The 12,879-nt window shown below is 35.9% G+C and overlaps 1 protein-coding gene across 6 annotated transcripts in view; it reads right to left on the minus strand.

Moving 5' to 3' along the window:
* Positions 1 to 6,547, minus strand: part of eml1 (EMAP like 1) — a 50,063-nt gene extending 43,516 nt beyond the window's left edge. For 5 of the 6 annotated variants that reach the window (XM_039668783.2, XM_039668774.2, XM_089120420.1 and 2 more), the window contains exon 1: positions 6,376 to 6,547. In XM_039668783.2, coding sequence (XP_039524717.2) covers positions 6,376 to 6,532 — 157 coding nt within the window. In that variant the 5' untranslated portion in view covers positions 6,533 to 6,547. The remainder of the gene's footprint in view (positions 1 to 6,375) is intronic. The other variant, XM_089120422.1, reaches the window with a different exon arrangement.
* Positions 6,548 to 12,879: the final 6,332 nt, after the last annotated feature.

Consider the following 12,879-nt stretch of genomic DNA (forward strand, 5'->3'; position numbering starts at 1 on the left):
AGGGAAAACATTAATCATATCTGACTTGGCTGCTAGAAATAAGGAAACCCCCCATCATCCCCCATCCCCCAGTTATTATATTAAGAAGAACATATATGATGCTTTATAGACCTATGCAACAAACACACAGCTCTTTCTAAATGCACATTTTCTTTATCAAACAACATATCATTCATGATCTCGGATCCAAAAGAGTTTTGAATTGTAGTATACGGTTCAGGTCATTATTAATAATGGACTGCACTGTAAAAGGGAAACCTGTGAAGTTGTTATTTAGGATCTATTTGTACCTGCTCTGACCTTCATTGGTTTTAAGCCAATATAGTGAAGTTGATTAATTCAATATATATTCAATGTTTTAGTGTTAGCACATGTTAGATGATTGCAAATGTGATCTAGAAGTTAGCATGCACAAATAAACATCCAATATATATGAGACATCGAAAATGGCGGCCGGTGTAGCAGCACGGAGATTTACCATACTGAAGACGGCAGAGTAATAGTCGAGGATGAGCTGCTGAACTTTATTATGATTATAATGCTACTACAATGTGTTTGGGCTCAAAAGAAAGCATGAAAGCTGACCTATATTCCTATGTTTTACTGATGCGTCAAAGGCATTTGATAGAATTAATCATGAACGATTGTTTGAAAAATTGCTGAATAGAAGTGCCTCTAATTTTTTTGTGAGAATTTTAGTGTTTTGGTATGCCATTTATATCTGCTCCTTTCCATGTTAGTAATGGAGTGTGACATGGAGGAATTATGTCTCCTATTTTATTTAATGTTTATATGGATGAATTATCAAACCAGCTAAACAGGTTAAAAACTGTCTGTCTTGTGGGCAACACTATTGTTAATCATCTTATATGCAGACGATCTGGTCCTGCTCTGTCCATATAGTGCTGGGCTGCAGCAGATGCTGAAGGTGTACTCTCAGTATGGCCTTGATTATGACATAATGTTTAACGCAAAGAAAAGCCACATAATGATAGTTTAGAAGCATTGAGGAAAGGAAATCAACTTTCCCGACATTTTATTTGTCAGATAGCCCTCTTGCTGTGTGTGAGAAAGTAAAATATTTAGGTCATGTCATATCCAATGACTGGACGGATGACAAAGACCTTTACTGTCAGTGCTGTAAAATTTATTCTCAAGCTAACATGCTTATCAGGAGATTTTCTGTGCACCTTGTGAAGTGATTTCTGTTTAGAACTTACATCACACCGCTTTATATTGCTCAACTGTGGTCTACCTATAAGAATAAGATTATGCAGAGGCTTAAGGTAGCATACAATGATGCAATAAGGCTGCTGCTTCGTGTCCCTAGGTGGCATAGTGCCAGTCATTTGCTTGTGACTACTAGAGTACCAACTTGTAAGACAACTGATGTTTAGTTTTATGTGTTGCTTTGACAATGACAAGTCAGTGAACCATATAATTGTCAGTCCTCTGAAAAGTTGTTATAGATACACTTCTAGGTTAAGACGACATTGGTGCAATAGCCTGTATATCCTATAGGCTAATGTGTATTTTATTTATTTATATATATTTTATGTATGTATTTATGTATGTATGTGTTATATGGACCTGTGTCTGGAAAAAGCTTTATTATTATATTCAATATATAAATGAATAAAAAATCAGCCCATGCAAATCCAATATTTCCTGCATCCTTAGTTATTTTGGATATATTAGAGGTTGTATTCTGTACATTATATAGGCTAGCCCTAATATACTTACACCTTAATTGTTTAATGTTACAGTATACCTATATGACTAGTTCACTAATCAAACCAATTAGTGGTCAGTTCAAATACAGGGCTCATAAATCACATTGCACAAATAAGATAGAGCAAACGCACTGTCTGTAGGTGTGCTTTTCTCCACAGTGTGAAAATGCTTTTACAAGAACCTCACATTACCAGTCTCAGATTGTCAGGATTACTCTGGTCAATCAATATACTATCTTGAATGACTCTGCCTACCAACACTGAAAGGCTGAAATTGCATTATGGAAATGCTCCTCCCCAGACTAGACCAGATGAGTGAAGTCATTATACAAAATATATCTTGCAATGGAAAATACAGTGCTTCTCAACATGGCAAAACACAATTACCTTCTAATGCAGCAAAGACCAACACAGATCATGCCATGATGACAGATGTTTGCAATGTAAATTGTAACTGCAAGAACTGCACTAATAAGGGACTCTCCATGTATGAAATTATTTTTGTTATTTCTCATCCCATATGACAAGAGAGACCAGGGTGGGGCAGTAAAACATTAAGAAATGCTTATCTCTAGCCTACCAAAATATAAACAAACGAAGGCTTCAGGCAGTTTGTCACACCTCAACTGTCAGCTCTCATATAGGGTAAATGTCCTCTAAAGGCCCAAGCCGTAATACTCACCCCAAGAGATTGAGCAGAGCTGTCTAAGTCCTTGATAGAGACTATAATACACCAGTTTGACTATGTCATGCATTAGTGTACACACAGTTAAACTAAACACAACTAAATGCCATTCTACCACAATATAAATATCCCTTGTTATGAATTATCTGACCTATAGCAGGTGGGCGTAGCCTACTGTGTCCACTAGCGTTATTTTAAATGGCTGTACAGTGACATCTTGTGGTTCCATTACAGCAAGCACATCATGCAACAAATTTCCCTCAGCCCTCATTGTTCAACTATTTTGCGAGAAAAGCTTAAATGTTCTGTTGCTAGTAAACAAATCGTGTTTACTTCAACTATGAGCCCTTTTGTCCCTGAAGAAAAATAAACACCCCTTCAAAACACACACTGCCGCGACTTGCTAGCTTGTTTGTGCACTAACATTGTCAACAATGAAGAGAGGAATTCTTTCATTTTCGAAACGCCATCAGTATTTTCACTTATTATGCGTTTAATAGCATTCCGTGAATGAAATGACACTGAATTATTATTATGATTAATATTTCGTGGGGAGAATGACCCTCGCTAACGCTATAGCTAGCATTTTATTTATCCGAATTGTACAGCCTTATTGGCACGCTTTTTGCGTAAAATTGTTTCTTGACTGGAAATGACATGTAATAAAATAAGTCTATAAGTCAAATTTACCTTGAGTGTTGTTTGTATTTCCACAGATACTGGGTCATATTTAATCTCAATCATGCTCAGTGACGTTTCTCCTCAAAAAAAAAAAAACTTTGAGGCAAAAAATGTAGCTGTGGACCAGTCGTATCACATGTTTTTCACTTGTTTAGATATAATTTTAAACTCATAATTTATATTTGGATATTTTATCATTGTTTTGTGCAATTAAGTAGGCCTATTGAAAATCTTTGTCTGAAAAAGCATGATAAAATACAATTTAAAAACATGTTTTTAAAGCAGCGGAAGCTTATTTAAAAAGACAGCTTTGTGTGAGGTTTATCTATCTCACAAAAATGGACATTTTAATACAAATAAATGAAAGTGTATCTATTTAATTACATCCAACTCAGGGACAAACAGAAGACTCACGACAAGTTTTAAATAATGTATTGGACTGCATTTCTTTTAACTGAGAAATAACAATCACAATGTACGTTCAATTGGATTATTTCAGATTATTTATTTAGTGCAAGGCCTGCAGTTAATATGGGGCATTTAAAGATTCAGTCAGTGGAAAACAAATGGTCTTCTGTTACACAGAGGCTCAATAGTTATACAAAGTAGGTTCATTAAATTCTGAGCTTCATTAAACAAAGACATTCTTCACAATTATGAAAGGGATTCTAAAGTGCAGCCTAACTAATTATTCAGCAAACAGCTGAAGGTTATCTGTTTATGTGCTGTCTCATGACTGCACACAGGGCCGGCGCTCCGCACACGCACATCACGCACTGCGCGTAGGGCACCAAGTGCTTGGGGGGGCACCAAAAAATCTGGGTCGTGAAAAATCATCACAATAGGCTACTAGTATAAATAACAAATAAAATATGTCTAAAGCATGTTAATATACAAAAGCAATACAAAAGTAATATGCCTAGGCTAGACCAAATTGGAGAAAAAGGTGAATCTCCTGTGCCAGTCTCCCTCTGGTGCCCCCCCTTCCCCACCTTGCAGTGGTCTGTTCCTCAATCAGTGTCAAATTTGGCAGACACCTGATCGACATCAGACATGGCCTCGAAAAGGCACAAAGAGTCGGGGGCGGAAAAAGGGGAAAAGAAGAGACAGCGGGATAATACTCGCTTGCAGTTAAGACAATGTTTTAAATAAAAGTGTTAGTTTTGTAGGCGCCCTTGCTTCGTGTATGCATGTCCAGGGGGGCGTCGCTAGTAGTTGTGCAAATGATCCAGGGCTTTGCTCAGCATGTAGAATCTTTTATTTTAACGGGGGTCCGGGGGTTTCTCCGGGAAATTTTTCAACTTGGGCTGTTTAAGATGCAGTTAGTTTGTTTGAGAAGAAAAGGAAGACCGCTTAGATACGTTTTTTCGTTGTTGTTCTATGCGGATAATGCGGTCAAAGGCCCAAGGGCGACATCTGTTGGTGAAACTGCAATTAGAATTATTATTAGATTAGATTATTAGGGCTGGGAAAAGCTTAATCACATCCAAAATAAAAGTTTCTACATGATCTGTGAGTGTACTGTATATAATTATTTTGTAATATACACACATATGCACATATATATTTAAGAAATATTTGCATGTATATACTGTATATATTTATAGATAATTTATATTATATATAAATTAAAATATTTTATATATAAATAACAAATATTTCTTAAATACATACATGCAAATGTGCATTTATATATATATACAAAATAAGTATACACAGTACACACACATAGGCCTATATCATTAATGTAGACACAAACATTATTTTGGATGCGATTAATCACGATTAATCTTTTCCCAGCCCTACAAATTATGTACAGAATTATTATATTGTGCCTCATCAGACCTCTTTTAAAGGTAGAATAGAGTTTTGAGTTTTAAATGTTCCAGTGACACATAGGCCTATATTATATAAAAGACTAATGTGTGCAATATTTTTGTATGATGGTTAATGATTCAGTAGAATCCATGAATATTTTGTCTTGTATTTCTGAATGCAGGGTCAATGCTAAAATACATGGGTATGGGTGGTTGGGGGGTGGGGTGGGGTGGGGTGGGGGGTATGGGGGCACCACCAAGCATTTGTGCTTAGGGCACCCAAATGGCTAGTGCCGGCCCTGACTGCACAACTTTTCTCAAGAGACTCTATAACAAAACAGAGTCACAGGATACTTTAGTGAAGTTATTATTATTAGTGCATCTCAATGTCTTGAACAAGATCATATAAACATCATACAAAACAAATGTATTCCATGGCTCTGCTGCACAAACTGAGACCATTAATGATCACAGACTAAAAATCACTGATCACAGAAATTCTACAGTTTAAACCCCAGCAATAGCAGTACACTAACAGAGTGGATGGTAAACACTTATCTATATGTTTTCAAACTCGGATGCATGCCAAAATTCCTAATAAATAATACTGGCCTTGGCAAACACATAATGGGATTGATTTATTACATGTGACTGCTGATAAGGATAACACCCACAGAGATTTGGAGGTGAATGCACTGACTTCATTCCCATTACAAACCTTCAAATATTAAACATTATGTTATGGCATAATCCTCATACCTGGAGGCATTTGTTGCAAAACAGAAGGGTGCAAACCATTTCATTACAAATCATTTGCAGTTTAACATTACTTTGCTTGAGTTTATTGTATAACAGAACAGAATACAAGCGTTTTTACCTCAGACTGTGTTACATTAGTTTACTGGGCTAGAACAATGCTTGAGCAGGTCAAATGCCTAAACAGTATGTTCCTCGCACCAGGAGGGAGAAGGTCTATTTATATCTGATTGTTTTTACTGTGCAGACAACCAGCCAACGTTCAGACTTTCCTAGACTCTGCTCTATGAGAGGGAAATGATCCTTTCAAGCGTGGATTATGTTTATGTGTTAAATGTAGCTACTGCCATGAATAGCTACACCCATGCGGGAAGCACATAAAAACACGGCACTGTTAAAAATAACAGCTGCGATGGTGCTCAGCTGTGATGTATGATACAGATAAATTATTTGCGGAGACTATAACACATACTTTGCAACAGATCCACTTATAGAACTGAAGTACATTTGTAAAATGATAGTCTCTCTCTTAAGATGCCCTATGATAGAGACGGTCAGTCTGAGAGCAGCCATATATGGCTAAAACCTTTGCTCTCTCATCAAGCAGAATATAAGAACATATTTGCAGGATGAGTTGTCAGCGTGAGGCCAAGCCAAAAACAGGATAAATCCAGAATGTCCTGACATTGGTAACAATACTCACCCATTGGAAGTCCCTCACAGTCTGACATTATGGAGTAAAGTGGAAAACTCTCTCTGAATGGATGGTGTCCAACACAAAACTCTGAAGATGAAACAAACAGCTCTTTGAGATTGCGCACACCATCAGACCTCTCTGCTTCTGTCCGGCTGAGAACCATGGGATGCAAAGAATGCATATCAAGCACTCGTGGCCCTGGCCACTATTGGACGATAAATGTTTACACCCTCCCTCTTCCCTCTGGACGAAATCCATTTAATCGGGCCTGCTAGTGCTACTCTGAGAGACTCCATTCTGGGATACAAATGCTTTCACTCTAGCTATTTTCAAGCCAGCTAAACCCATCCAACTCTAAATTTACAGTGGCTACAAATGAGTATCTGCAACTGAAGTTTCATTTCTTGCTCAAAATAGAATCAAAGACAAAAGGGAATTGTTTATGTAATGACTGTATTGTATCAATGTCACATGTGTATCCTTGCAGTCTTTCTGGATGGCTAAAGTGCTAAAACCAATTTGCCCACTCTTTCTGTAAAACCGTAAGTTCAGGCAGTTAGACACCATTTGTAAATCTCATGCACTCTTTATGCAAAACTCTAAACATATTCTCACTCACTAACACATTTCGCACTGTGATGCACTTGTGTTGCAAAACAGAAAACACATGGCAAAAGTGAAATGTCCACAGGATGGACCCAACATGAATACGTAATGCTGAGGCAGAATGAATCTCTCATTGACCTTCAATTCTCACTCACTAAAACACATTTCGCACTGTGACTCATGTTTCGCAAAATGCTAAACACAGGCAGGCAAAACTTAATGGATAGTTCACTTTTTAAAAAAAACTTTTGCTGATAATTTACTTACCCCCATGTCATCTAAGATGTCAATGTTTTTCTTTCTTCAGTTAAAAAGAAATTAAGATGTTTGATGAAAACCTTCCAGGATTTTCTCCATATAATGGACTTCAAATGGGAACCAAACGGTTCAAGGTCCAAATGAGAGTTTCAGTGCTGCTTCAAAGGGCTTTAAACGACACCAGACGATGAAGAAGGGTCTTATCTAGGACCCTTCGAGTCATGACTCGAAAAAAGATTTGTTCATTTTGATGAAGAAGTTTGAACAAGAGAGTTACGAACGCGCATCAGAAAACAGAGCAAGGCGAGCATTTGTGCTTATAAAACGTAAACTTTTTTATTTATTTTTGAAATGACCGATCGTTTCGCTATACAGTATACAAAATTACTATACTTTTTTTATGTAATTGCAAAAAAATATGTTTTTTTTTAATGTTCTGGATGCTGTGTTCTCTATTTTTTATGTAGTGTCTAATGAATGATATGTAGTGCTTATTTTATTGACTCATGTGTGTATGAACTGAAAGCATTGATTGATTTTGAGTACAGGGGAAATGGTTTTAAAGCAATTGTTTGACTTTGCCAGAAGAGTATTATTCTATACTCTAATATTCAATTTGCAGTGCATACAGTATACAATGTATTACTGTAACATTACAACTGTGAGTTGCGATTTCTATACTAATTACGAAAGAAAGAAAGAAAGAAAGAAAGAAAGAAAGAAAGAAAGAAAGAAAGAAAGAAAGAAAGAAAGAAAGAAAGAAAGAAAGAAAGAAAGAAAGAAAGAAAGAAAGAAAGAAAGAAAGAAAGAGCTTGTGACACATTTTGATGGCACACATTGGGACAGTTTGTAAGAACACCGGCAGATGGCGCTGTTGGAGCAAAGTTAGTTTTGGGAGCTTAATTTATTTGGATGTTTTAGATTTGAGCTTGAAATGAAAAACACATTTCACTTCGAATCAACTGTATATTCAATTAAAGGAACTAATAGGGTATTCTCTACGGTTTAAGTAACGTAATCAGTGTTCCTTAGCCGTTTTGTGTGGACTGCTACTCAACCCTATCAACACCCTTCATTATTACAAAGCTGAAACGTGTTCCTTTCGTCTCATATTATTATTGACATCAGTTATAATTGTCATTAATGTTAATTAAAAGTATTGCAATTCTGTGGATAAAAAGTGACTCAACATAATGGCTACATTTATAAAACTTGCACACATTGCATATTTTATTTTCTCTCTGTTAAAGTGGACCATTGTATTTTTTATATTTTATAGGTTTCACAAAGCAAAAGCGAAACTTTTCCAAGTACATCTTGGAACCTTCTTGCTGTACATTACACAGTTTTGACTTTATGGAATCTTTTAATAGGCCTTTTGATATTAGATTTTCTGATCAGCATCACTTTAGCATTTTAGAGAGTTCATGATGGTTACAGTAAACTAGGCAGTGTTTGACTTATAAAAAATGTGTTTGCTTTAAGAGAGTCTATCTGAAAACACTTAAGGTCAATCTTAGGTCCCCATCAACAAATATAGGTTTCATCCGGGATTATTATGTCAGATTATGAGGTATTGCTGTATTGCTTTTGATTGTCAGAACCCTACATAAGAAAGTCATTCACATGGGTCTGAATCATGGCTCGTTGGCTCAGTCCCCATTCTCTGCTGGACTTCTGTAGACCCTTTGAAACCTCCACATGGTCGAATCCTTATTTGCTCACTCTCTCCAAACGTAACTTTACCCAACCTCAACCCCCCACCTCCAACAGCAACCCCGCCAGCCTCTCGGAGTTTGGATCAGTCCTGCTTGTTTTCTCAGAGTAATCACTGAAAATTACTTTTACTGCCCTAATGTACTCCTGAAACACACCAAATTGGTGCCCATTATTACAAATTGATCGTAAAAAGTCTGAGACACACGCTAAGTAATGTTTAAAGAGGTCCTTGTACATGACAGAATTGACAACAACACCAGATTACGTGTATTAAGTGTAATTAAAAAGACGGTGGATATTTCACCCCAGGTGTAAGTCGTACGGGCAACCGCTGCCATAACCTCCCTGACAGGAATGACAGAAAGCCAGTTTCGTGACTCATTAGACTAGTCCATTTGGCTGTGATTTGCATTTAATTAATATTCCTCAAAGGAATGTACTGGCTCTAACAATGCTGACTAATGAACTCCTAATGGTGTCAAGTTTAACTATCTTTTGACTGATTCCTTAACTGTTTTATTGATATTGGGGCAATCTGCTAATTAGAGACTATTGAATACACAACCCAGGATTTCTGGACTCTGTTACAGTCTGGACTCTGTTACAAAGGAAATAAACAACAGGTCTCATATTTGATTTTGACAAATAGATGTAAATCAGTGGGATTGTGATAATGTAGAGCTGAAACATCTGGAGTAACTTATGAATTCAAATAATGTATTACAAAATTATCATGCTTATACTGAATATTCTGAATGATTCAGTTAAAATTTTGTTCAACTTTATGTATTGTACAACAAAATGTATTGTATATATTATGTGTGTGTGTATATATATATATATATATATACAGTATACTGTAACTGTCACTGTAAAAAATATTGTTGGTTTAACTTAAAAAATGAAGTAACCTAGTTGCCAGTTCATTGGAATGGAAAAATTGAGTTAATACAATAAAGGAGATTGATTTAATCATCAGAAACTCAAAATATTATGTTATCTGAACCACATAAATAATTTAAGTTGATTTAACAAAAGAAAAAATGTTGTGATTACAAATCATGAAAATATTTTTTACAGTGTGTATATATATATATATATATATAGATATAGATATAGATATATAGATATATCGTCTAAAGATCATTTTTATCAAGCTTGTATTTTTAAGTTCAGTAATTTCACTTTAATGACAATTAATAAGTTATCTTCATTGCCATTTAAGTGAAATTACTGAACTTAAATATACAAGCTTGATAAAAATGATCATTCTATAAGAAAATTTCAAATGGCACTTAGAGGCTTTTGCATTTGAACTCTTCATATTATTTAAATATATATATATATATATATATATATATATATATAGGTTTGGTAAAAAAAATGTATGAATGTTTATTAAAGTGCTTACTCAAAATGTATCTTTATCTTTAAATGTTTATATTTATAAAAAAAAAAAAATCTTCAATCAAAGGAGTAGTTAACTTTCAAATGAAAATTAGCCCCTGATTTACTCACCCTCAAGCCATCAGGTGTGTATGACTTTCTTCTTTCCGACGAATACAATCGGAGTTAATAAACACCCTGACACCATGCTTAACTTCAGATTCAGAAGGCCTTTATTAACCCCCAAACGCCGTGGGGAGTTCTTATATAATGGATGGATGCACTTTTTGAGCCTCAAACTGATGGTTGCAATCCACTGCCATTATAAAGCTCGGAAGCGTCATGTGTGTATTAATATAACCCCGATTGTATACAAACGGGATGGCTTGAGGGTGAGTAAATCCAAGGCTAATTTTCATTTTAAAGTGAACTGCTCCTTTAATCTCTGTTGATGTCAAAGACATCAAGTAAGCATGTTCTCTAAGTCCCCTAAGAAACTGTCAAACAGCCACAAGGTTAGAAGGCCTTCTCAAACAAAAGGCTTCGAAGCTTTGATTTCTCTACCAGCTGGCCCCGAGCACTCAGGCCTCTAGCCCCGAGCACTCAGGCCAGCCAGATCGAGAATGATTTACTGAAGCAATGTGCGAGTCCACAACAGTGGAAAGGAGACCTGGTGGACCCACTATGATGGATGTCCCTTAACTGTGGCACAACTTCAAGGCATTTGAGGAGGACAGGGAGGAGGAGGGGGCGTGAGAGTTTTCAAACACAAAGCACATCAAGCGCTTTATGTGGGAGTACAAGCAGATATCTCTTCTGAATTTGACTTCTGAATTTGAAATGCATACATCTTAACTTTGAGGGTGTAAACAAAAAGAATGAGAAAGGGGTTAGCTGTTAAAGATAATTGTACAGTCAGTGAATTCTTTCATGACGCTGTGACCTTCATATGAGATCATCTTTCTTGTCTCCTCTCATTTGTAGGGTTGAATCTGATTGGGGAAACAGATATAAACACCACTACAATTAGAAACACGTAATATGGTGGCTGAATATAACTGGACCAGCCTGAAACACTATTTTAGCTTATACTTTGTGAAAAAGATGAACAATTGAGTATACTTTTTGATTACTTTGTGGAACTATTTACAATATAGTGCAAACTGAATGCAGTGTTTTTGGACATTTAAATGCATGAAAAAAAAAAAGTTAAAGAAGCATGTTATTTGTTATTAAAAGAAAATGTATTATATTACATGCAGTTAGTAGTTGAAATTAAGAGTATACTTTTTTTGACATACTTAGTCTTTATATTTAACTTCATAATTCTATTGTCTTTGAATGTACTGACAAACATTTATGGTAAATTCAAATTGAATGTAATTTGTTGAAACTTGTCGTGTATATTTGTAATTACACATTTGTATGATTAAGTTGCAATTTAGTAGGCTACGTTTAAATATATTTACTTGAAATATAATTTTGAAATATACACTATGTTTAAATTCAAATCAAGTACAAATTACGAAAATAACATGACATGACATATCATCTGACCGCAGATACTGAATCAGAACAACGCGTTTTTCTCAGGCACTCTTTTCTGCGTCTGACAGAAAAGTCAACAGCTTTCGCATGTCTTCCAAAATAAAAGTCTTTCATTAGAGAAACATTGAATTGCGTTTGATGTTGTTTCTTTGACTGCACACTCCGAGACCCACCAGTGGAGAAACACTGATTTTATTTACTATTTCTAAATAACTGCCAGGAGGCATAACCAAAAGGGAACTGCTTTAAAATGACTTTAATTATGCTTTCATAACTGGGACTGCTGAGGCTTATCCTGTATTAGCAGAGCCAATCTACACAAGTCAGAGGAGAGAGATGAATACTTTACAGAAATCTCTTGAAAAACCTCATGGCTTTACAACACAAATGCAACATATTTCTAAACCACAAGCTCTGGTTTGCTTTTGGGCTACATATCATTTCCAGATGGAGGTCATGAATAAGAGTGATAGAAATAAGTTGAGTGAAACAGGACATCAAAATGGCTAATTTTCATAATGGCAGGGAAAGAGCAGGGCGCAAAAACAATCCAGTTCAATGCCACACAACTGTCAGTTAAAAACCACAGCAGCATAGAGCCCCACTATGAGACACTTGGAGGTAAGGGCAACAGGAATCTCTATGTGTCCTTACACTAAAAACAAACAGCAGAAATGTACAGTACTTTTCGTGACTTATGCTATGGTGTGGGCGATGCAACTGTGATTCAGACTGCGATTCAAGAGCCAACACAAATAAAGAAGGAGAAAAAGAGAAAACAGCCATAAGTTGCCAACATGTTCTTTCATTCTTGACATTGTAAAACATATGTAGTGCTTTAAAAAAAAGCCTAGAGTGTGTTTTAGACACTGTAGTGTTTCCATCTGTATGCTGTGATGCATGGTTATGTGAGTTTGGCCAAAAACAGCTACAAGTCATGTCTGCCATTACCGTGTCAGTATATAAGCCAAGAAAAACACAGCAGAATCCAGA

Source organism: Pimephales promelas, chromosome 15, assembly GCF_988280905.1.
Source record: "Pimephales promelas chromosome 15, fPimPro1.hap1.1, whole genome shotgun sequence".
In the NCBI taxonomy this organism is placed as follows: domain Eukaryota; kingdom Metazoa; phylum Chordata; class Actinopteri; order Cypriniformes; family Leuciscidae; genus Pimephales; species Pimephales promelas.